Source organism: Lonchura striata, chromosome 2, assembly GCF_050655825.1.
Source record: "Lonchura striata isolate lonStrDom1 chromosome 2, ASM5065582v1, whole genome shotgun sequence".
Lineage (NCBI taxonomy): Eukaryota > Metazoa > Chordata > Aves > Passeriformes > Estrildidae > Lonchura > Lonchura striata.
In genome coordinates this window covers 148389395-148415381 of record NC_140704.1, presented here as the reverse complement: position 1 = coordinate 148415381, position 25987 = coordinate 148389395, and the positions used below count along the sequence as shown (strand labels likewise).

Genomic DNA, 25987 nt, shown 5'->3' with positions numbered 1-25987 from the left:
TAAACTGATATATATATATATATTCATTTATTTGGCTTTAAAAAACTCTATGCCTGGCTTGTTCTAAATTTAAAGTAATTTGTGACTGTAGCTAAAAACCAATCTATCATCTTCAATTTAATAAATACTAGTGCAACACATTTAGATGAATATTTTACAACTATTTCTTGAAGATCTCCAAATAACATCATATTTCTCATTAGGAAAATATTAGGATGTATTAGATGAGTCTCAGCACAGATTAGAATAAATGTTTGAGAACAAATTTTTGTGATATGAAAGAAATATAATGGATTGTGGATAAACTGAATTCCATAGATGTAACATCAGAATGACTTCACCAGCACAGTGTTTCACAATATCTTCATTTAAATATATGAATTATTTGAACATTGTATGAGACAAAGGAAGATATGAAAACTGTTTGCAAAACAAAAGAAACTGTAAGTGCACCATTTTATTGCTACATGGCAGTTTCATAGTCTGTTGACGCAAAGCAATACCCAAATAAATATTGTTAGTCTGACTTTTAGACAACATTGGTAAAATAAGGATATATAAGGTTCATCATTATTGTAATATATGCATTTATATTACTATGAAAAGGGTAAAAACTGAATTTTATCAAGCAGAAATATATCCAGGCTACAAAAGAATGATTTCCCAAGATATTGTTTTCCCACTCCCAGACTGAAGAGATAACATTCTGTCTAATATTGTACTTAACTCACCAGGCACACCAGTCTGCTGTGTGACTTTTTTCTTGTCTTTGGATTAAACAAAAAATGATTGTAATTCTGCTCATGTCTATGTCCATGGTGGTGTACACTGGTAAGTGGCAATGTATTTTTATGATTATTTGATATTATGTCAAAATACTATTTTAAGTATGAGCATTTGGAAACAATCCCTTAGAAACACACCTTCTCTCTGCTCAAATTTTGGTGTTCAACACCCAGATGTGCTTGAAGACCTTTCTTTATGAAGTACTCATAAAATATTTTTCTCAGGACTTGTAGTGAAGCAACAAAAAATGTAGTGGGGTTAAAAATACAACAAAAAAATTTGCAACTTCTTTTTGCTAGCACTTTGTCATTATTTAAGCCATTAAGACTCCAAATTTATAAGTTTCATATAAAGAGATTCTACTCATTAAATACATTTTTATTGTCTTAATTCTCCAAAACATTCAGTACATCCTGAAAAATAACCTAAAGCTCCTGTTTTGAATTTTAGTATGAATAGCTTTTTCTTCATATAACTCTTTAGATTTTATTGTCATGAGTGAATGAACTTCCTTGAGTCAGGGATGAACAAATATCTCAAATTTCTGCAGTCTCTGCTCTTTGTAGGAATGTCAGTAAGAGTTATGATGTACAAGTGACGGAAGAACTTTTAGAAGGTCTGTCACAATTTCTGGTCAATCCATGGGGATATTTCTAAAGGGAAGAGAAAACTCAGGACCCCAGCATAGAAAAATTCTGCACTGACCTTCATCAACTTGACCAGTTGCTTCTCTTCTGAGGTGTTGCTTACATTGCAATTCAGAAACCAAACAGGTCTAACATGAAACATATAGGCTAAAATTATGAAGCTGAACCTTAAGACTCCTACAATATGGAAAGTAATCAGAAAGAATATTCACATTTCTCACTGCAGTGACAGCAAATGCTCAAATACCTGCACTATCTATTTATTTTAAATGTATATATTTTTATATTGATACTGCGCTCAAAAATATCTGGACATTCATATATTTTTCTGTCAAAGCATTTGAAAAAATAATTCCCCCAAATCTTAAAAGGATGTGCAACAATGTTTCCCCCTAGCTAAATACAATCAGAACATGAATAGTTAAAGTGCTACCATGTTTAGGTTTGGGAAGGATTATTGATTTATATTTCTGTGGGATTTATGCTGCTGATCTCTGCTTTGAGACTGAAGCAAATATCTATGCATGAAACAGCATCTTTGAGAGGAATTAATGTGACTTACCTAGAATAAATCAAATAGTTTGGGTTTGCTGCACCCTGACGTTTTCTGGTATAGTCAAGGTTTTTGCTTCCCAAGGATTGTAAGGAGTGCATCCATGACCTATATCAGGACATTTTAGTGAGCCATGGCTGAAAAAGACAACTGGAGGTGCAGTGATGTTTTTGATGACCTTTTTTTTACACAACACTTCAGGAAATTGTTGTCAGGTAGGAAAAACACAGATGCAGTCCAGAAACAATTTTATATGTACCTGAACATTAAAAGAAGTTCTATAGATAAGATGTACAATGGGAAAGCCCAAGAGCTGATGTATCATACAAGTCTCCTCAAAACTTACTGAATTTTTTAACAGGTTTTAGAGAGAGGTGAGACAAATTGGCATCCCCAGAATCTTCTGAGATTTAAAGGATTGATTTTTGTAGCAAAATCTTTCACTGCCTCTACGGGGAATGACATAGGACAGTAGTTCCAAATACATGATACTAAAAGAGGAAAAGATAATAATTAATCCAGAAAGTATTTTCTCCTTGTTCCTCCCACTCCCAATTTAAACAAAAGTAAGCAATCTTGTTAGCAAATATTGGTTCATTGATCTTGACTTGGTGACAATTAGAAAAGTTTGTCTTTGTAATTAGAGGATTAGAAGGGCCAATGATTTACCAAACTGCTGAGCAGACATTCTTCTCCAGAAGAACTTCAAACATTTAAGTGTTAATTGGGTGCACACAGTTCAGTTTGCTCAGAAGAACTAATTGCAAGAGAAGGATAGTGGAGCAATCACAGCTTCCAGTACCCCTGAATATGGTTTTGTCAATTTTCTCCTCTGACATATTTCCACTCCATGGGATTTTCATGTTCTCCAAACATTTTGCCAAAGGGACCAAATGACTAATGGCTCTTCATCAACACTTAGTTTGAGCCATGGTGCTGTGCAGTGTGTCAAACCTGGCTCCAGTTGCACTTACCAGAACCTGGCCCAAGTGATGTTTGTCATTGCAGAGGAAATACAGGCTTTAAGCCAGAAAATAAGGGTTAGTCTTTCTTTAGCAAGCACGTGTACGTATATAGCACTCAATGCTGGTTTTATGCCATTATTTTGCCTGAAGCTGAATTCCTCATGGCAATGTAGCTTTTAACATACTTGTTCCAGTTCTGTGAAAAGACCAGCTTTTATTGGGAGACTTTTTCAGGTTTGTAGAAAGCAATTTGCTCCCCTTAGTTCTGCTGCACAGAAGGACACTTTTGGTGTAATACTGTTTATCTAAAAGCTTCTCAAGAATTTCAGGAAAAAGAATAACACAAGAGGAAGCACCCCTTCCTGACTCACTGAATCCTCTATCCATATTCTTCAACTGAACTTGAGAAATTAATTGCTGGGAGGATATGACTATTACCATGAAAATCTTGTTCACATCACAAAAGTTGTGGACATCCTGAGAAAGCACTTATACATCATCTTAAAAAAGAAAATTCCTATTTTTCTTAATCCTTTACTAAACACAGAGTTAAGCTTCCTGTCTAAAAACCCCACCACTCTGCTTTACTCTTTTACCCTATATTTATTGCAGGAAAATATAACAGATGAGCAAGATGACTGTCAGCTCTTTCCCAGATTTGTTTTGGAGAAAAAGGACAGCTTTCCTAATGCCAGTTATTCTGAGACATAAGTTACACCATGAATTTAACACTATGGGCTTTTTCAGTTTTAAATATATAGATTCTTGAGACAGCAAATATCCTTTACTTACTACTTTTTTTTTCTTTTTTTTTAAGCCAAGGTTAAATAAATCCAAAATAATACATTGTCTTCTGAAATCATGCAGAGGAAAAAAAAAAAAAAACAGGTTACAAATTGGAAGTGAGAGAACAAATATTAGATTTTACTCTAATTCAGGATTTGGCCAACAGTAAAAATGGAAGTGTTGAAAAGATTCCAAATCTACCACCTCATCTAAAAAAGGAAGAAGAGATAATTAACTTAAAATATAAAGAATTATAGGAAGAGAGACAATGAGGCAGTGAGGCAATAATAGAATAGCCAAGATGGACTCAGAAAAACCAAATCACTTCAAATAGCACTGTTTCACATTATATGAAACTGTTTCACATCCACATTATATAACCCTGTTTCACGTTATAGCACAGGGTTACGGAGTATTTGGGATAGGTGGGCACTAAACCAATTTTATATAATTCTACTAATTTGTCCTGTAAGGGCTACTGTTCAGATGAGAATAGGAAGACAAGGGTTAGCTCATCCTCAGCAGCAATACCTGTTCAAGAGACTGGGTTTTGAGCTGAAGCGGGTGTGAATTACCAGTAAACACCAGTCCACACCAGTACAATTCTGACCTTTTCAGGGATGTGGTGGAGCTGAGCAAGTATTCATGTCTTTGATAAATCAGCTTACCAGTGTAGGAAGATATTCAACTGCAGTGTATCATAATGAAATATATGTGGCTGGTTTATTGTGATCTTTTGGGGGTTTTTTTTGTTGTTCTTTGTTTGTTTGTTTGTTTTTGGTTTTTTGTTTTGTTTTGGGTTTGTTTTTTGTGTTTGTTTTTTTTCTAACATTTAAACCTTTTTCTTCTCAAATTTATTTGCTGAGGTAGGTGGCCAAGAACTGGAGCCAGCAGCATTCCTGCCAGAGCTGCTTAACACACCTGAAAGAATCTTGAGTAAGAAAGGTTTAAGCTTTACTTTCTGCATTATTGCATGGCAGTGGGAACCCTTGTATTCTAGAAGCTTCACAGGGAAGCAAATGGCTAGGAACTCATCTCCAAATGGTTTAAAAACTGAAGTGAGACTAGGGAAGTCTGGTAGAGGAAGAAAAATTTATTTTTTTTAAGTAAGCACTGTTTGTTTATTTTTTCATTTAGACAATACCACACTCTTCAATGGAGTCTTTCAAAATGTGGAAAGTGTTGCATTATTTTTTGGTATGTACCTGTTCCAGTTGTACTTTAGCACTGAATAGAAATCCTGTGGGGTTTGTTTTAATATATTTACTAAGATGAAAGAGGGATTTTTGTGGATGCAGATCTCCCCAAAGACCACTGTAACTCTAAACACTGCTGAGTGCCCGTTGTCACTGCCTTGTCTGGGCTCTGTGCTCACGCAAACATCGCCCGTGTGTCACCCACGCCTGCCTCACCTCCATTTACCAGCTGTTTTATGGCTGTTCTCTTTCCAGACTGCCTGGGTTCTCACTTCACCTGGTTACAGTCCATCTTCACCAACTTCCCTGCCCTTCTCAACTTTGTGAACAGAATGAAGTGTGTTACTGGGTTCTGTCCCAGGGATTTTGAAGATTATGGTTGCTCTTGCCGGTTTGAGATGGAAGGGCTCCCTGTGGATGAAGTTGATGAGTAAGTCATATCCATGAGAGATCCTTTTCTGCCCAGACTGGTAATAAATGCCATCATGCTCTGATTGTCCAAAGCATAACATCTGTATAAATTATTTTAAAACAGTAATAAAAAGATAGATTTATTTGTGGGTAAGTAGGACGCACATCATCTGACTCTAGTGAGAGGAAAAGTAATCTCAGGCCAGGACAATCAGATACTTGTTTAATTATATCAGCAGGAGATGTGAAAGGAAATTCTAAAAGAATCAAGATACATCCATGTCTGTCAAGAAAATGGGTTTTCCAACAATGTAATATATTAATTCCCTGAGTGAAGACAGCAGTGGCTCAGAAAGGGCTAAGCCTATAGATAGCTGGAAATTAATCCACCCACTCGGCAGCATGGAATGGCTGGGAAAATGGAGATCTAATTCTGCTACTGGAAAAAAGCCATGGAGTTTCTCTGTGAAAAGTTTTCTGAACAATTGTGATGACATCCTGAAATGGGAGCTTGAGTCAGTTCAATGGATTGATACCCAAGAGCTGAGCACCTGGGCTTTTGCTTCACTCAGCTTCATTTTAGTGCAGAGCAGCACAAACCCAGAAACTGCAGAAACGTCCATCAGCAGGTTTGTCCTGAGAATCACCCACACAGACAGTTTGTATTTACAAGTTGTTTTGCAGCCCTGGGGTGAGGTTTCCCTATCAGCACAGAATTCCTACTGCCATGTGCAGCAGAGACTGATTGTTGCTTTGCCACTGACCGAGAGGTGTTCTTGGTTCAGGGGAGCCTCCAAACCTGTGGCTTGCCCGGCTCTCCTGGAGATAGTTCCCACAGTGTTGCAGTTTTTTCACCAATTTTATTTCTTAGAAAATTGTTGTACAAATCTTGGGGCTTGTCTGTGCCATTTCTGTTCCACAGAAAAGGACTCAGTGCCTCACAGGAGGTTTTTAAGGCATGGGAAAGTACTAGTGCCTGTAAGACCAACCTTTTCCCATTTCTCAGAGTAGCTCATTGTCATCTCTAAATTAGGAGCCTCCACAGACTTTGTGACAGAGAAGCAGGCCCAGAAGACTATCCATGTCTTGCAATGATAGGGAAACAATCCCTTCCCTGCTTGCAAAGGGAAACCAAGCTAGGGGAACGAATGGTTTGACCTCTCTGTTATTTCCTTTTTAAGATGCTGTTTTCAGCACCGCAAATGCTATGAGGAAGCGCTGGAGATGGAGTGCACGTGGGACCCATCAAAGATTTCTGCAGATGTCAGCTGCTCTACTAAAAACCTGACTTGTGGTGAGATTGACCTTTCAAAAGAGCTTGACACTGGAGCCTCACTGTGACCAGAAGTTTGTTCTGGTCTACCTACCAAAAGTCATAGTCAAGTTCATCAGAAACCACCTCCACTTCCCAGAGCCCCTCAACAGGCAACCTCTTCCTGGGCTTTCCCTTACTTTGCAAGACCACTAAGCATTGCTTGAGATGTCTTTACACATCAGAAATGCAGCAGATGCTGAAGAGAAACCTGAAAAACAATCTTGTTCTGAGGCATCAAGGCCTGATTTTTCTGCACCTTGAGGGATCAAATTCTTTGTTCATAAGGTCACACACACTCCTCAGCTACAGCACTATCACCAGTGAGGGCAGAGATCATGTGTTATAACAGGAGCTATTCCATGCAATGTTGGTACAGGCCTGACAAGAGTGCAGTGGGGGTCTTTAATGCCTAATATCCTTTCATCAAGTATTGGCTCTCAGAAAAGACTATATGCTAGAACATGGTTTGAGGATACCAGCAAAGAGGAGCAGAATCCCCAAACTAATACCCTTACATCCTATTTAATCAACAATCTGATCCAATTTCCATTCCTTTTTTCAAATTAAAAACATTTTTGTTATTTAGGCCAATCTCTAATAGTCCAAGTGCATTTAAGCATTCTCTTTCTATATAGCCCCAATACAAAATAGAAGTGTGGCAGCTATGAAAAGTAAATTTTTTTTATACTCTGAAAGGTAGGAAATTTTGAAGAGAGAAAATAGTATTTCATGGGAAACTCTTTGTGTTAGGAAGAAATTTTTAACTTTGAGTGCAGTGAGGCACTGACACAGATTGCCCAGAGAAGTTGTAGATGCCTCATCCCTGGAAGTGTTCAAGGCCAGGTTGGATGGGGCTTTGAGCAACCTGTGCTAGAGGAAGGTGTCCCTGCCCGTGGCAGAGGGTGGAATGACATGAGGTTTAAAACACCTTCAAATCCAAGCTGTTCTAAGCTTCTCTTATTCTTTATAAGGAGCAAATCACATCTCACATGAAAGGCTTGGATTGTGGATTGTGACTTCGTGGAGTTAGGAGGAATATTTTAATGAAGGCTGTGAAATATTAAATGCAGTATCAGCTGGATTAAGTTTTCTATGGATAAACTAAAGCCTTGCTGTGTAGTCTTCAATACTCTGCAGACACCACCAAAGAGAAAATAATTTATTAACAGCCATGCCAGACTGCATCAACTGGTTTAAAGCAAGAGTTGGACTATGAAACTTGTCCATGTTTTGCATGGAGAAGCACAAAATAAATAAGTTTGGACTAACAAAATACAGACACAAACCTTACAGGGAGGAAAAAGCAGAAGGTGGAAAAGATTTTTCAATAGCACCTTGTCTAGATTTTTGTTTTATTTCCAGAGTTTGTGGATCCCTGTGACCAGTTCCTCTGCACCTGTGACAAAGATGCCATTGAATGCTTTGTGAATGCACAGATCAACTCTTCCTTGAGTGGGCTGGATGTCTCCTCCTGCCCATCTCCAGTTACAGGTAATAACAGGGATCTGACGGAGTGCCCCCTCCTGCCAGGTTTTCTGCTGGCATCAAATGTCACCCAACGAAAACGAAGCAGGAGCTGGGTGCTTTCCTGCCATAAATCTGGTCTCTGTTTCATGTCTCCTGTCCATTTGCTGCTATTTGGGTGAGTAGCAGGAGAAAAGGTGGAGACAGGTGGATTGTTGTCCTGGAGCAGGGCCAGGAGAGGCTCCTGAGATGGGGAAGGGGGCTGGAGCCCGTGAGGAAAGAGGAGAAGGCTTGGGGAGATCTTTTTGCAGTTCTCAGTACTGAGTGGGGTGTGGTGAGAAGATGCAGCCAGACTCTTCCTGGAGGTGCACAGGGTGCAAGGAACTCAACTAATTCCAGTTAGATGTGAAGAAATTTTTTTCTTCAGGAAGCTTCTGCCACCTGGAATGAATGAGTGATACTTGTGATGATGTCACTAGCAGGAAATGATGAAATTATTGCTAACCCAAATCTTCCCTTAAACCATTCAAAAACTGACTGGAAAAGCAAAAACAGGCTTACTCTGTTCAGTTACTTGGTTTCCATTCTGGAAGGAAAAACCCTGCTAAGGATGAAGGGGAGGTTTATCCCCATGGTCACACACTGATCTGAGCTCTGTAGCTGAAATTACAGCCCTGCAAGACCAAATGCCTGCCCCGTGGGAGCAAGCCTGGATTAAAAATTTCATTCAGATGGATTGCAACCAGAGCACAGCAAGGGCAGGACGTCTGGGTCCCCAAGCTGAGGGAGATGTGAAAAAGCAACATTAGCTTTTCTAATCCTTTGGGTCACAGTCACAGCCTCCAGTGCTAAGGACAGACAGACACACACAGCTGCATCACACCCTGGATGTGTGCATACCCTCCTGAATGCATCAAGGGAGAAGAAAATGCCCCAGGAATGTTTGCATCAAAACCAGGTCACTGTCTTTTTTTAAGACAGTAATCTTTCACTGGGATCAGATGTCTCTGATATACAGTATGGTAGATCCAACACACTAAAAATAAGGGGGATATTGTTCTTTGCCAACAGGAAAATTATGCTGATTTTATCAGTGCTGATGAAGACAGATTCCATTTTAGTTCACTGGATGTCTCTGCTAATTTTAGGTACTTGATTATATTTCTTGATGAAAAAAAAGCAACTTTTAATGAAACATTTTCACTTAGCGTTCACTCACATTATAATTCTTCTGTATAGCTGTTCTGTCCAATTCTGACTTTGGGAAAGAAAATAGCCCTATCTGATGAATCCATAGAAAAAGGATTTTGGTAGGTTCTTTATTGCAGAGAAAAATTTGAGTGAAATGTGCATGTACTTGACTAAATCTTTAATAGGAATACATTCAATGCACTCCTGATTTGTGCTAGTCAGATCAAAGAGTGAAAAAATCCTCTTCTCACACTTCATGAGAGATTTTTCTCTTTCAGAAACAACCAGCAAGAGAGAGCTGACAAGACAACACATGGAGGGTAGGTAACCTCTGTAATTCTTTGTCTGGAATGTATTAAATTGAGACCAGTTTATACTCAGAAAAATAATCTGAAGAAATGAGAATTTAAAGAATGCTGACTGACAGCCAATTCCTCTTGTTTAGGTTGAAACTCTTTGGGATTATTTTTATTATTATACTGCATGTAGCTCAATAGACTTTAGTATCAGTAGGGTATAAATACTAAAACAATATTTTAATACTGCTGCTGTAATCATAATAATATTTAGAAATAAATTCCTTTCTGATGATTCTGATCATGTTATTCGAGGATACAGTCTAAGGAGCACCCTATGCCACGAGTTTCTGGAGTAAATATTTTTTTTGCAGAATTGGTTCATCAAGGGACTGATGAAACATGGGCTGTGACTGCATCTGTGGAAGAAGGTTTGGGTTTGCAACTTAGAGTGAAAAGAGTCCTGCTTTCAGCTCCCAAAAGCTGAGAGAACACAAGATGTTTGCTTTCTTCCTGCCCTCCCAAAAGGACTGATGTAAAACTAGATGTAATGTTTTGGTGATGGAGTTCAAGATTGAATGGGAAGGTGCAATTTTTCAATTTGTGCACGTAATGTGTTTAACCAGTGTTTACAGTAAGTTTCCCAAGGGCTGAGAATGCTCTACAACAAAACCTGTTTTCATCAAAACAGCCTTTTGTTTCCCTGGGAACACAGGTTGGAGCAGATGATCTGGCTGGCAGAGATGCCCTCTGTGGGTGCCAACCACTGGACCCACAGCACATTTCTTGTCTTTAAAAGATATTGAATTAATTAAGATCAAACAGTAACAGGAGGAAATTCTGAGCATGGTTTGTGCCAACAAGCCACCAGTTTGGTGTTTTATTTACTTGTAGCAAAGAGATCCAGGCTGACACCTCCTCACTCAGGATCCTCCTTGGTGAGTCTCTAAACCACTTTGTGGCTCCATCACAAGCAAAGTCACACTGCTTCTAAGGGAGAAGAGGCATCAGAGCTGTTTGGAAAATGGACTAAGGGTGCTGGCCCACAGCTGCCTCAGTAGGAGCCAGTGTGTGCCCAGGTAGCCCAGAGGGCCAGGGGCATCTTGGCTGGCACCAAGGACGGAGTGGGCAGCAGGAGCAGGGAAGTGATTGCCCCTCTGTAGCCTGCACTGTGAGGCTGCACCTCGAGTGCTGGGCCCAGTTCTGGGCTCCTCACTTTAAAAAGGACATTGAGGTGCTGCAGAGTGCCCAGAGAAGGGCAGCAAGGCTCATGAGAGGACCAGAGAACATTTTTTATGAGGGGTGGCTGAGGCAGATGGGTTTGTTTCGTCTCGAGAAGAGCAGGCTCAGGGGGACCTCATTGCTTTCTACAACCCCCTGACAAGAGGGTGTGGGGAGGTGGGCACTGGGCTCTTCTACCATCCTGCAGGGAAACAATCAGGGGAAATGTCCTTCAGATGAGACAGGGGAGAGTCAGATTAGCTATTAGTAAGAATTTTTTCACTCTTCAGGTGCTCAGACATTGGAATAGGCTGCCCAGGGAGTCACCATCCCTGGAGGTGCTTAAGAGGCATCTGGATCTGGCACTGGGCAATGTGGTCTGGTGGTTTAGGGGTTCCAGGGGCAGGGCTGGGCTGCAGCTGGGCTGGGTGACCTGAAGGTCTCTTCCTGTCTTGATGATTCCGTGATTGCCTGTTCACAGACCCCATCTCTGCCAAGCACACAAACAACATGCACTGATATGTGCAACCAGGCCACTGCTTAACCCAGAAAATCACAGAGTGGTTTGTGTTGGAAAGGCCCTCGAAGATCATCTCATTCCAAAGCCCCTGCTGTGGGCAGGGACACTTTGCACTAGACCAGCTTGCATGGGGAGACGTGGAAACTGGATTTTTTTGAGAACCTAAGAAGCTGATTTCAAGCTTTATTGTGCTCCTTTATTGTGCCATTGCCCCAAGTGTGAATCCGGAATGATGAAAACCACATGGATTTTTTTTTTTCTTTTTTTAAAAAAAGGTTTCTGACATTTAAAAGTTTGTTGGTTTATTTTTTATATTTTTAAATAGCAGCACATGCCCAAGTGTAGGTACCTGAAAAGGCTTTATGCTGAATGTAAGTTCTGGCTGTTCCTTCATACCTGTCCTGTATTATCAAAGTAGTTTTTTTACAGTATTTTTCATTCTCGCCTAGCAGCTGATCCAGTGTTGGTTCATGCTTTTCTATCTGCTTCTGGGACACTTTGTAATAGAAAACAGAACTCCTGAAGGAATGAGAGCACCTGTATTTGCACTTCAGTAAAAATGTTTCCCTTCCTGAAAAAACAACTACTCCTGCTCCCTATTGAGGCACAGTCCATCATGAGGTTCCAAGTATTACCAATGAACAAAAACCTGTATTAGGAATTTTAGAAAGCTGAAAACAATATAGATACTGTTGCTAATCAGTCTTTGAAGGAAACATTTGGAGAACCACTTACTATTTAACTAGTTATCTTCCTGTTTAAGCCCAAATAATCTTCAAGATTGACTACTGTGGAAGTTTCATTAAACCAAAGCTAAGTATCATTGAGAAACTCCTTCAAAGTCAAACTATTTATTCTTCCCATCACAATATCCTAACAACACAGAAAAAAAAATGTGGAGATGATTTTTTAGATCATTTGATTGATAGCTATTTTTATAATTGTTCAAAAGGCAACTGACAAATGAAAATCATTTTATCAGGTAAAGAAAACAAGTTAGAGATCAGGGAGGTATTTGGCCTTATGGCTGCCCATCCTCACCTGACTCTCAGTGCAGGCAAACACAAGGTGCTCACAAGGAATGCAGCATCCTTTTGTGCACAAGACTGGGATGCCAGACCTAATCCTGTTTAGTCTATTTGGCTGTCAAATGGACTTAATATTGAATTTCCCAATTCATCCATATTTACACATCTTTCATAGAATCATAGAATCCTGTGTTAGTGCTGTTACATTATTAATGCTAGTACATTATTTACATGCAATGAGATTAATTTATGAGTATCACTTTGTAGCCATCAATAAATACACCACTGAGAAAAATAGGTAAATGTCTATCCATGATATATGTCTGTATCTTCCTGTTTCCAGAAAAAGCTCTTCTCAGCAACCTAACTGTTCATAACTGTTCATGTGTTTCCTGAGTTTATATTTTCTATTTTCAACAGTGGTTTCTTTTGAGCCCCCTGACACAGTCTTGGCAACTTCCAAAGCCAGAGGTAAGAGTCATTAAATTTTGTTGACAAATTTGGCACTCTTGACTACAGGTGAAGATGGATTTTCATTTATGAAGGTCTGTGGTGTCACAGTCAAAAATCTTCAGCAGAGGATTTCTGGTTAATATTTCTTCTTCTGACTTGCACATCCTTCAGCAAAACACTTCGCTTCTCCTAATTACCATCTTTATAAATCCAGGCTCTTTGGTTAGGCTTTGTAATGCTTTAAGTCAAAGTAATTTCAGAAATGCATGGCAGGAATTCACCTGGCAGGTCAGTACCATGATGCCTCTGTTTTTTGTACAGGTACCTCAGGGAACCACAGAGGCACAGCTCCTGCTCCCCCCATCCTCTCAATAAAAGGTCAGTGACCCTCATTTTTCCTCTTTCTTTGACTGACATAGCAATTCTTCATCTAAAAGTATCACAGTTAAAATTCTGTGCATGGTAGCAACAGGGCTGCCAGAGAATCAAATTTAGATCAGGGTCAGATAGCAGATACACAAACAATAAAACTTAGCTGAGAAGCATTAGCTGTTCCTTGCCTCCAGCCACTCATTTGCACTCCTCATCCAAGTATTTCTGAAAGCCTCTTCACATAAGGTTTAATGATATAATGGTTGTTTCTGTAAATTACATTCACAGCATCTGCTGCCAGAAGGGTTTATTTTGATTTTGCTTCCTCCTTTATTATAGATAATTCCATGGAACTCTCTCCCAATCTAAAACTTGTTCCAGCTTTTGCAGGAGTCCATACTTTGAGCACAGCCTCACCAGTAGGTCCAGCTGAAAATGGAGCACCTTGGTAGATCTGGAAGTTTCCTCTGGCCCCTTTTGTGTAGAAAGGATTATCTAGGCAGGCTGAAATCCACCAGAAAAATGTCAGGGAAAATTGATATTTATGGAGAGAAAAAAGCAGTAATTTTTGACTTTGATTCCACTGTCTGAACAATATCCCTGTCTCCCACCCCAATGAATTCAGCATTGCTGTACTAAGCACTGCTCAAAATCACTAAAGGTTCTCCTACATTAACTTAAATGTATCAGAAATTCTGTGCATTGTGTTGCAGGTCTGCATGGCTCCCAGGAGATTATTTGTGATATCTATTCTTAGCTAAGTGTAGAATTTCCCAAACTCTGGTTTTATTTTTTACATCCAGCAGGGATCACTTTCATTTCAACATTCCACTGCCAAAGGGGCATAAAGCGTGCACCTTGCTGAGATATCAAAACCAGTGTGTGACTATTGATCCCTTTCTGCCACCTTTCATGGGCTTTGCTGCGTTCTTAGAGTACTTTAATTTCTTTTAATCTATTCTCTTATCCTATGACAGGTTATTTTCAACACATACTAAAACCACAACATCAGAGGGATAAGCTTAATGAATTTGAGTTTAGTCCAATCAATAAATTCAGTAATTCAAAAGGAAAGCTTTAAAAATATGAAAATACATGCCCATTAGTATTTTCAAAGTATTTCTTTTGTGAAATGCCACATTGTTCTCATTGACATTAAAAAAAAAAAATGAAACCATTTGATGTGTTTTCATTTACAAATTATTTTATATAAAAAAAGGTTTAAAAAGTAAGAATAATATTTTAGTACCTCCAATTTCAACAAAATATTCCTGATCAACAATAAAGTGTCAGATAATCCAAAAACAAATATCAAATTAATTTTTAGGATAAAGAATCTCATGAAAACAATCTTTCTCAATTTATTTTCCCCTCAATATTTCCTTGTGATTACAACCCAGTAAACCCTTCAGTCACACAGCTCTGCATCAGTCAAATAACTTCTTCCTTTCACTGATGCTACTCTCAGTTTTAGCAGCTTCAGGTGAACAGACACTTTTTAAAGCAATTTACTCAGCAAATGACATTTCACCTGTACTTTATCTCTCAGTACAGCTGACTAAGCAGCAAAAAACATTATTTTCGGCACCTGGCAAAGTTCTTTGTCTCAGTACACAGAGAATTAAAAAAATAAACAAATCAGCAGTTAAATTTAAATTTATCATAATTAACTACAGTCCTTTCTTCTGAAAGGCAAGAGATGTGCATAAATGACCAGTGTGGATTCTCTGCTTTTCCAATTTTCCTCTTCGATACTCCTTCTCTATGACCATCAATTCACACTCATTCTGCCTGAGGGTATTAGTCTCACCAGCTATCTAAAATTAAAATCTTGCTGTTTATTTTCTATTTCTTCTTCTGCTTTATTTTTTCTGCTTACTTAGAAGAAGATGGATCTATGGAAGCTTTGGTCCCAGTGGAAGAGATAAGCACCTCCCCAGCCTCATTCCCAGGAGACAGTAACTCAATGCAAGTCAAAATTGTCCCCACCAACAAGAGTCCTGCAGGCACACCTGCAAGGACAAAAGGAAAAGGCAAGTGAAAAATGAATTACACCTTTTCTAATGTAGAGCACTCCCCTTTTCCTGTTTACAGCTATCTGAGGAGTCAGCATTTTTCATGGATATGTAGAATTAAACTATTTTGTTACTTAAATCTGGAGGTTACATACAATACAGGCTGAATAGCACTGATTGCCCTGGAAAGGGCAGCTCACTGCCACCTGACCAGGAAAGCTTCACTAACCTTTAATAAACAGCCTCCCACAAAGAATTAGCAAATTTTAGAAGACTGCAGTTGCTAATAGTTTAGAATATGCACTTTTGGACACACTGCTGAAAGAAGAGTTATTCTACCTTCACAAGTCTAATCTATGCATTTGTCTTGTCCAGAGACAAGCCCTGCAAAGGGTGGCCTGAGCACAGCTTCCTCTGGAATAGCTCTGGACCTGGGACTGTCTGAGAGGGGACCTGCAGGAAAAGGTAAATAAAGGAGTTTCTCCCCATTACATCTGATGAAATATTCAGCAACCTCTGTATTGAAAGCAGGTATGTATTACATATAAATATTATAGTTATTTTAAACCAGTTAGCTAAGCACACGTATTGGTATTTAGAAGGAGGTGGAGAACTCTGCAAAAACTTCCATCACTTTAACCTCTTCTGCCAATATGCTGTCAGTAACACTTATAAAACCTAATTATTGGCTCGTAAGGAATTTTTTTTCATATAATACAGTATCTAAAATGAGCTCAGGGAATGTTTCTCTCTGCCTTTGTTGGTTGAAAATAATTTAATCACACATTTAGGTTACTTTGTTTTATAAGCAGCAGCAGCAATAGGAATTTTCCTGCTCTTCATTCTCACATTTTGCCACAGTCTTGCCAGTCAGACTTTTTCTCACCATTTGTGATTCTGTTCCAATTCCTGCTCAGGTATCCCAGAGATCCTAAGATATTTCAGACCTTTCATGGCTATAAATCCACACTCAAGGACTGTCTCATCCATCTTTTTAGGCTTCCCAATGGAGAGAAGCAGCACTGGAACTGGAAAAGAGCAGAAGAATCAACCCCACCTTTCACCAGACTGGAAAATACAATTTTAAAATACCAGCTTTTAGAGAGCACAAATCAATTCTCTGAACCTGTGGTTTATTCTGGGAATTAACATGAATGAGTCAAGACCCAAGAAGGCATATGGGCAGTATTTCCTGTTGGAAACAGTAATCCAGGATTGACCCTGACAGGAGCAGGGAATCAGTCTAGAGCTTCAGAGGGAAAGATGGGATTACTCGTGGGAGAAGGGAGGATGCAGAGGAACAGAAACCCTCCCTCCCTCCTCCTCCTGCAATCCAGCCATCAGCCTCTACATCCTTTCCCCTGCAAAGTCCCAGAACAGGCCCCTTTGATGTCTTTTTCCTGATATGGAACACTGTGTTCTTCCAAATCTTATGAATAATTCCCATAATATCAGTTCTTCCTGGGTAGAGGGAGCCACAGAGATATTAGGATTGGGATTTGGTGATGCCAAAACCTCAGCAGCACAATAGCCATTACAACATTTGGTCTAGGGGTACTACAGCTCAAATTGGACTATATTTCAAATTAGAACAAAAAAAATATTGTTTCATTCAGGAAAACATGCCCAACTATCACCATGAAAGCATGAGAGGTTAGGACTGTATTTTCCAAATCACCAAGACAGAAACCACTGAATACTCATCTGAGTTTGAATATTCCAAAAGGAAAACTTACCTTTAAAGATGACAAAGGACTGCTAAATATCCTCATTGCTGTCCAATGTGACTTGTGTGTTCTATCTTCATAGGAATCTCTCTCCCCTTTAAACTGCCTTGCCCTTTTGCCGTCTTGCTGAGTCAGCAGTACTCTAAGAGCCATAATTCATGGACTGAAGCAATAATTTAGAGGTGGTAAAATGCTGTCCTTCAAAGTTTCTGATAGCTCTGGAAACACTTCTATCTTCACAAGAGAGCCCTCAACCAGTGAAAACATGATGTGTCAAATAACAACTTTGCTTTGTAGTGTGCGAGCGATTGACCTTTGTGCAACAGAGGGGACGTGGAAGAGTGGAGAGGGAGCTGCCCCAGCTTGGAGAAATGCTGTTCTGCTTAACTGAGCGATGCCCAGAGGAATTTGAGTCTTATGGCTGCTATTGTGGCCAAGAGGGAAGAGGTGATCCCACCGATGCACTGGACAGGTGTGGGCTTCTCTCTATGTGCCATTAACTGTGGGTGCTACTGTTGTATCCATGGAGCAAGGAAGAGCAGTACATCATTCTCTGGGCATTCTGTAGCTATGTAGCAGTAGTCAAGTCACATTCTGGGGGAAAAAAATCCACTTGAATACATAAACCACAAAATATTCCAATGTGACTAAACCACATTCTATTGTTGTGCCAATATTTTGGAGAGGCCTTACTAACTCCAAATAAGAAAGGAGAATGATGGGAGGTAAGCAAAGCAGAAGGAGGAGTACGTCAAAGGGATGAGGATAAGGGTCACTTGGCTAGGAGGAGGCTTGGAAAGTGACTTATGAAGAGAAGAATTAACACCCACCCAGGGCACACTGTTCTCCAGAAGGGAACACAGCTGGAGCTAAGTTCTGTCAGAGTTCTGTCAGAGTTTCTGTCAGTTCTTTTGGCCAAGAGCCAGCACGGCTGACAATGAGGGGCAATGCAGAGAATTCCACAAATAAAAGTGGCTCTGGGAGTGTTGTATTTACAGCTGAAAATCTCTTCCTCTGGGAAGTTCCTAACAGTTGGGGCATGTCAGGTCTAAGGAGAGCACACACCTTTTTCCTGCACTCACACACAAACAAGAAATTTTTTCATGCATGAAAAATTGCATTAGATGGCATGATCTGGGAATCATGATGCAGTTTTCAGATTTCCAGACAAGATCTGAACACTGGAAGACACTTCTCATGGCAGACTAGGTCAATTACAATTATAATTATGACCCTTAAAATTATAACACAACCCTGTCAAACACATGACACAAAAGGAATTAGGAAGAGGAAAGTGAAAGTAGGAACAGCTTGGGTTGTTTTTTGTTCTTCATAGAAAAAAAAATTCCAGGGCATGAAAACTAAATTTTTTTAGTTTTAATGGGTACTGAAAATAAATACAGACAAAAAATTGTGAGCATTCTGCGATTCCAGAAGAGTAAGTATTTTCCATTTCTATTTCTATTTCCATTCTATTGTTTATTTTAGATGCTGCTTCTCTCATCACTGCTGTATGGAGCAAGTTAAGAAACTTGGATGTCATGCAGAAAGAAATTTGAGATCTGAAGTTGTATGTTTTGATCACACACCAAAATGTAAGCTTGTGTGAGAGGAAATTCTCATATCCTGATGATAGTGTGTCAACATGATAGACTGAATGACACTATGACAGAGCTGCTGGAGCTGAAGAGACAAATACTTAGCTTACAAAAAATTAGCAATGTTTACTATAAACTTGAACTTTTTTCCTAGTTGAGATAAAGGTTATTACACTGCTGTGTATGTGACCAGCTCAGGCTGAGAAAATTACATTCAGACATTTTATAATTGCAATCAGAAGTCAGCTATTTGTGTCTTTACATTCACAAATTCAACTAAAGCCAGCAGGACCTTCCACTGCCCGGCACCTTGGTGTCGGCTTTTGTTTAGGTAATTAATGGTGACTTTGGAGACTAAAATTCAAGGCAGATTTGAAAATTTTATTTTCAAAAGCTCATCTACCCATCGCAAATCATACGTGAAGTAAGTTGAACAGCTTTCAAACATGAACTGTGAAACTTCTCTTCCAGGCGTTGGCTGGAGCACGTGTGAGAAGCTCCTCTGTGCCTGCGACATGGCCGCGGCCCAGTGCATGGCTTCTGCCTTCTTCAACGAGAGCCTGAAGGTTCCCCACGGGCAGGAGTGCCGAGAGGAGAAGATCTCCTGCCCGGGGGGTCCTGCTGGGAGGCCCCCAACAGGCACAGAAACAGGCACAGGGGGCTCCAGCTCCGAGGAGAGCAGCGAGGAGGAAGGAGCCCTGCGGAGCGGGTTCCGAAGAGCCGAGAGAGGGATGCAGCATCACGTGGGGAGCTCCAGAGCTGTGGGACACCAGGGCAGATGACCACCCACCTCCATGGGCTTGGGAAGGGGCAGGACAGCAGCCAGGCACTGAGTACCTGCCCTCCTTATCCCCTACACGCTGCCTCACTCTCTCCAGCACACAAATGACATAATCATAGACTAGGATTAGGTGTTAGGCTGTATTAACTCCTTACTGTGGGGAGGTCAGCACTATGGACCATCTACCTAGGTCAGATATTACCTTAAATAATTATGTGACAGTGTTCTATATAATTTCACTTGCTTTCTTATGTAAAAACTGTTGTGATCAGACTGACTTTTGTTAACTGTGCACTTCATTCAGATTGGATCTTGCTGATGGTGGCCAATATTCCAGGTTTTTAATTAAACCAACCTGCAACTACTCTAACTCCCTCTGCAGACATTTGTCCTTTACTGAGCTTAGCAGGAAACACACAGAAGCAAAGCTAAAGTAATTATATGAAAGTTCAATTTTTCATCCCTGTCTATAGGTGTGTGCCTTCTGAAGGCAACAGAAGGTCCAAAATTCTGGACAGAATCTCCTCTTTGAGAAACCTCTTCCCTCCCTGGGGCCCAAGTAAAGGACATGAGCAGGAAACTTCCCAGCCTGGTACATCCCACAGACTGTTACTATTGTTCTTCCATGTTGGGGGTGATGAAGTCACAACATGCAGTCCAAGAGTGATCAAAAGAGGCTTCAGCATCTTAGAATGGCTGATCAGGAAATGTGGAGCATAGGTCATTTTTTCCCCTATCCTTGCAGGAACAGACAGACTCAGCCTATCAACACCTGGCTCTATGGCTGGGGTTACAGCAAGAATTTGGGTATTTTCTGTACTGGGGTGATCAGCACATCACCAGACTTGTTTGTGTCAGATGGGATTCCTATTTCTCACATGGGCAAAGGGTCTTTGCTCATGAGCTATCAGGATGAACTGACAGGCTTTAAAACAGACTTGAAGGGAGAGAGGTGTAACATTAGGCCATGAAAATTCTCTAAAAGATCCCTTCCAACCCAACCCATTCTATGATTCTATGAATCACCAGCACTTCCTGGAACAAAAAATGTTGCTACAAACTTCCCAGTCATTCATTCAGCTGCTCTGAAAGGTCTGGATTTTTTCTCCATCAGCTTGTTCTACAGGACTGAACTGTGTCACCAAAGTGTTCCTACAGACCAATGACTATAGCATGCATCCCTAATATCCAATGACTATAGCACGTACCCTCATGCTGGGTGCAGAGATGCTGCCTGTGTTCTTCCAGATCCTGCTGCAGTTCACCAAACCCAGCATGTGATCCTGTGTGAACTGAACAGTGTGAGAACAGCAGGTGAATGTCCTTGGATGAACAGTTTATATTTGATAAACTTCTGGCTGGTGATATGCCCCCTTCAGTATTTTTCCTACATTAAAAGTGCAAAGGATTACTACAGTGCAAAAACCCCCAAACAAACAAAACCCTAAACATTACCACCCCCTTCCCCCCACCAAAGCACAAACAAACCAACAAATCCCACTACACAAACTCCAAAATAAACCTCAAAGGTATTTAGCCAAGTGAATCCCTCTGGATCCCAGTGACTACATTTTCAGCCTTAGTGAAAAAACCAACAGAATAAAAAGACTTTAAGGAAAGGCAGACGTCAAATAAGTGATGTGAGAAATTCTATTTGCAGACAAGATTTTAATTAACTCCCCCTTTATGCCGTACAGAAAAAGGACATCTCAGAACTGAAGCAAAATGCTAAAACTGCAAAATGTCCATTTTTGTCCTATGCTGAGGATGAGATCTGCATTACACTGCAACTTTTATTATAGGGATGAAAACTTATTTTACATTTCACAGAATTTATAAATAAATACTGCAATGAGAAAGTGAGACAAATGATGAGCTGAAATGTGGAAAACTGGCCTGTAAACAGGTGAATAAATTGCACTGCAGAGTAACAATAACATCAGTTAATCTCTTTGACAAGAGTGGTGCTTCTGCTCTGAACACTGCACCTTAAAATAAACTCCCATTCCTTTCTGCTGATTATTACTACCTTCATGGTTATGCAAACATTCACTCAACGATGCTGAATTTTCTGACTGCAGAAATAGGGATGGATCATTTCATCAATCAGGTAAAAGAGAAATAACAAGATAAATACGCTTTTGTTCAGGCAATGTTGTCATTAATTCCTTTGTGCTTTTCCCCCCAGTATCTCTGTTTCAGAAACAGTTTAACACACAAGTTGTGCCCTAATTACTACCGCATGAATTGTGTTGACAAAGTGAAGTCTTAAATAATCTAGTCATGATTAGCTACATTTATTCATAATCAGGAATCAGTGCTAAATTAATTTTAAAAATGACAAGCAGATCAAAAAGAAACATTTAGCATAGCTTTTTTCTTTCTTCACTCATTCTCACAGTCACTTTACACCATATTTTTCATAGATGTGGAGTACATCTGGCCAAAACCTAGCTGTTTATCAAAAGCAAATAACTAATTTATTAACTACTAACCTACAAATATTTCCTACTTCAATATTTTACCTTTTTAATCATTGAATTCTTTGCCTGTCCCATGGGCACCAACACTTTTCATTAGACCAGGTTGCTCAAAGTTCCATCCAAGCTGGCCATGAACACTTGCAGGGATGGGCCATCCACAGCTTCAGTGGGCAGCCTGTTCCAGTGCCTCACCACCCTCACAGGAAAGAATCTCTTCCTGACATCTAATCTAATCCTACTCTTTCAATCTGGAGCCATTCTTCCTTGTTTTATCACTGTATGCCCTTCCCAAAGCCCCTCTTCAGCTCTCCTGAATCCCCTTTAGGTAATTCAAAGTGCTATACGGTCTCCCCAGAGCCAGTGGAAATCATGTTCCACCAGGATGAGCAGCCCAAATTCCATCTGTCTCCACAGCAGAGATGCTCCAGCCCCTTACCCACTTTTGTGGCCTCATCTGGACAAGTCAACAACTTTCTTGTTTTGGGGGCTCCAGAGTGGGACACAGGACCTCAGGTGGGGTCTCCCAAGGACAGAGTGGAGGGGGACAATCCCCTCCCTTGCCCTGCTGCCCATGGGGCACTGGGTGCAGCCCAGGACATGTTTGGTTTCTGGGCTGCCAGAGCACATTGCTGCGACATGGAGCTTCTCACCCACCAGCACCCCCAAGTCCTCCCCAGGGCTGCTGCACTCAATCCATTTTTCTCCCACCCTATGTTTGTGCTTGGGATTGCCCTGACCCCAGGTGCAGACCTTGTACTTGGCCTTGTTGAACCTCATGAGATTCTCACAGCTCCACCTCTCAAGCCTGTCCAGGTTTAATAGTAAATAAATGTAGCAGTTTAATAATGATGCAATACTGTAATATCTGCAAAAAACAACTGGGTGTGCAAATTGAGGGCTATTTTAAATACTAAAAAATTAGTAATTGACATATAAATTGTGAGCAATAAAAATTAACTGACACCTTAGAAAATATTAATTTTTAAATTTTGGTTTATTTTATTGCTTAAATATAGAATGCACAGTGTGTTCTTACATTTACTGAAACTAATTAATTACATAGAGTACAGAATATATTACCATTGGAACAACAGACAAATTAGCCCTACTCTGATTTTGGACAACAGGCTATTTCTACCTTTTAGCATGATCATGAATTTAATTTATTTTAAAGTGACTCACTACTAAAAGCTATATGTTTTCAAGATGACATAATAAGAAAGAGAACCCCAAGCAACAGCTGTAATACATTTAAACAATTATAACCATTAAGACAGTCCTCAGTGTGTTGCAGATAACACAGGGCCAGTTTGCATGAGGAGCTTTGAAGTTCTGCAGCTTGTCTGAAGAACATGAAGTGAAACAAAGCAGCTTTGTACAGTACAATAACCAGCATTCTTAATTCTTTTGGTTTCATTCATTGGCTCATATAACAATAACTACCAAACCAATACATTTTACAGTCACTCCCATCTCCCATGTGTCCAGAAAGGCAAGAGTGAACCAAATATCAACTTACAGACTCCCTGAATTTCCATAAAGGAAGAAATTAAATATCATGTGAACACAAAGAGTGTTACAAGCTCTTCACTTCCTGCACTACACCTGCAGAACACTTGCATTTCCCAAACTGAACATCTGAAACACAGAAACCTACCATCACCACAAAGGAAAAATACTTCACCAACAGAACAGAAAATGAAATGCTGAATCTAGTTTTTTTTCACATGCAGCATTCATGCAACAGAATTCAATCACAGAAACAATCCTGTATTTACAGCACAGTCTCCATACTGCACAAGTGCAAACCGAAATACATTCTGTATTACTTAGACTCCTTTTTGTACAAAAGTGCCAAGTGTTATTCTTAAAAAAAATGACAGAGTGGGTAGATTTTTTTACATTGTATCCCTATGTTGGATTTACTTTTTAAAAAATTACAGTCTTTATACAGGCCAAAAACTATTAGTCTTACCTTAAAAAAAAAGAAAAAAAAGTGAAAACTAAAAGCTAGAGTCCTATTTATGTGTAGACTGTGGTCTGATCAGGCTGATACGCTGCAGCAGTAAAAATCACAACGGAATGCTGTAGATAAGGGGCTGTTTCGTCATCCACTAACAGCTGTGATTGCACTGTTAAACTGAAAAGAAGGTCTCAATTACCTTTTGAGCTTTGTGAATGCTTTCTGAAACTCTCAGCATGTCATCTCATAGGTTTAAGTAGCTGATATTTCTCTAGGTCATGCCACATCAGGCTTTTAAATGTAGTCCAGTACAATATTGGACTACTGTTCAAAAAACGTAAAATCCTTTCTACAATTATTAGTAGGGCAAATAATCCTTCAGATCTTGAGTTATGCAATCAAAGATTAATTTAGGTTGGGACTTCTGAAATTCATCTAAACCAGACTCCTCCTCAAAGCAGGCCTAACTGAAGTTATGTTACTTTGTTCATGTTCATTGTTCATCCAAAACACTCAATTAGAAGTCTACATTTATTACAGATATTTGAGAGCATTCATTCATGTTTGCCCTGCCCCAGTCAGATTCAGACAGATTAAGGGACTTCAAAGTTACTATTCCTGGCATCAATGATTGCTGTTTTTCTTTTTTTACTGGCAGGATTTAGTGAGTCATAAAGACAGCCTTGATAATTATCATCAAAGTCCATTATTTTCTCTATCAGTCTTAATTTATTTACATTTGAATAGCATATGCTCAGATACATAAACCTATGAAAGTTACCTTAAAGGTTTGAGAGATGAAACAAAAACAAACACAGAGATGCGTCTCTAAAAATGCTTTTGCTTGAAAATATATGTAATAAATTCTTGATCTTTAAATGGTTTCATTAAGTTTACTTTCAACTTCTAAAACATCACTAAAAAGCTGTTATAAACTATAGAGAAATGTCTCATAGAATATAGTTTTAGTATTTATGATTTAAAATGCCCTCAGTTTATTTTCTCCTATACTAAATATATCTCTCCTGTATTTATACTAAAGCAGACAGTAAAATACTACAGTGTTTTCAAAAGTACAGTCTGTAAACCATACATCTTAAGACATGAAATATATTGCACAATTCCGTGCTTCAAGAGGAGATTTCTCCTCTCTTATGCAAAGCTTAAGATTTAACTTTTAGCAAGAAACACAGTACATATATTGGATGTATCTATCTAAAAAGCATGTTATGTGATGCATCAAAATATACTTAACAAGTGCCCATTAATTCATTCACTGTATTTGAACACATGTAAGGTAACTGGTTTTTCTATCTATTCCAAACAAGTTGAGCAGCTATGACAGCAGGAACAAGAGGGAGCTCAGGTACTGCTCCCCTGGTTACACTGAATGAGATGACGCAAGCCAAAAGCATTCTAGTTTGACACAAAATTGAGGTGGAGTAAAAAAACCCAAACAAACAATCAACAAAACAACTAACCAGAAAAAAAAACAAAAGCCAAACCAAACCAAAAAAAAGGCTTTAATAGGTTTTCAGTTACAATATCTCAAATTAAAGGAATTTGAAGCAATACAAATTCCTAGAGTAACTGAAATATTTACCTATATGGCAAGACAAGTTTTAAATCTGACATTTACATGTACTCCAATATGAAAATGAAGAAACATGGTCTGTGAAAAACCTAACTCAAAATATATTACAGAATAAAACAATTCAAGACAGTTTAATGAATTTGGCTAAAGTAATCTGTATTTGGCTCATGTCCACCATTATATTAAAGTTAGATACAATAAACAAATAAAATTTGAAAACTCATCTTGTTCTTTCTATTGTACTCTATTCTAAATAATGTCCAGCAGACTTCAGAAGACACTTAATACACACAAAGATCTGGAAACTTCATCTCATAGACTGGAACAGAATGGTAATGAGCATGTCCAGCAGTAATGGTCATCGTTCCTGAGGGGCTAGGCGGAGGACTGTGTGAGAAGCACAACCAATATACAGAATTTACAGTTATACGGATTGCTTGCATATAAATTTACATGCTTATAGGAGAGAAACAAGATTAAACTACCCCCCAATATATATACCAACAGTATATCATAAAATAATAAAATACCAACAGCATTTTATTCTAGTTCTTGAAATTCTAATGAAATTATCATGCCCTGAGGATTTTTATTTTCTTGTCTGTATCATCAATTTCACTGA

General features: G+C 39.2%; 3 protein-coding genes across 12 annotated transcripts in view; 2 read left to right on the top strand and 1 right to left on the bottom strand.

Moving 5' to 3' along the window:
• Positions 1-3816, top strand: part of HHLA1 (HHLA1 neighbor of OC90) — a 28808-nt gene extending 24992 nt beyond the window's left edge. The window contains exon 18 of the mRNA XM_085573989.1: positions 735-3816. The gene's annotated coding sequence lies outside the window, so the exon portion shown is untranslated. The remainder of the gene's footprint in view (positions 1-734) is intronic.
• On the top strand, positions 719-23452 carry OC90 (otoconin 90). Its single transcript, XM_085573984.1, has 15 exons — positions 719-831; positions 4608-4673; positions 4875-4934; positions 5189-5363; positions 6526-6638; positions 8022-8150; positions 9593-9634; positions 9985-10041; positions 12800-12850; positions 13154-13210; positions 15088-15237; positions 15595-15684; positions 17244-17418; positions 18435-18541; positions 19016-23452. Exons 1-15 carry the CDS (start codon positions 786-788, stop codon positions 19324-19326), a joined length of 1629 nt encoding a protein of 542 aa, XP_085430110.1. The 5' UTR covers positions 719-785; the 3' UTR covers positions 19327-23452.
• Positions 22784-25987, bottom strand: part of EFR3A (EFR3 homolog A) — a 78023-nt gene continuing 74819 nt past the window's right edge. For 9 of the 10 annotated variants that reach the window (XM_085573978.1, XM_021542363.4, XM_085573982.1 and 6 more), the window contains one exon: positions 22784-25752. In XM_085573978.1, the coding sequence (XP_085430104.1) occupies positions 25647-25752 (106 nt within the window). In that variant the 3' untranslated portion in view covers positions 22784-25646. The remainder of the gene's footprint in view (positions 25753-25987) is intronic. The other variant, XM_077782012.2, reaches the window with a different exon arrangement.

Excerpts from the sequence above, each read along its gene's own strand:
- OC90 (XM_085573984.1), top strand. The coding sequence starts at position 786 with ATGATTGTAATTCTGCTCATGTCTATGTCCATGGTGGTGTACACTG. Across the intron at positions 5,364-6,525 it reads CCTGTGGATGAAGTTGATGA|ATGCTGTTTTCAGCACCGCA; the intron begins GTAAGTCATATC and ends TTCCTTTTTAAG. Across the intron at positions 12,851-13,153 it reads GGCAACTTCCAAAGCCAGAG|GTACCTCAGGGAACCACAGA; the intron begins GTAAGAGTCATT and ends TTTTTTGTACAG.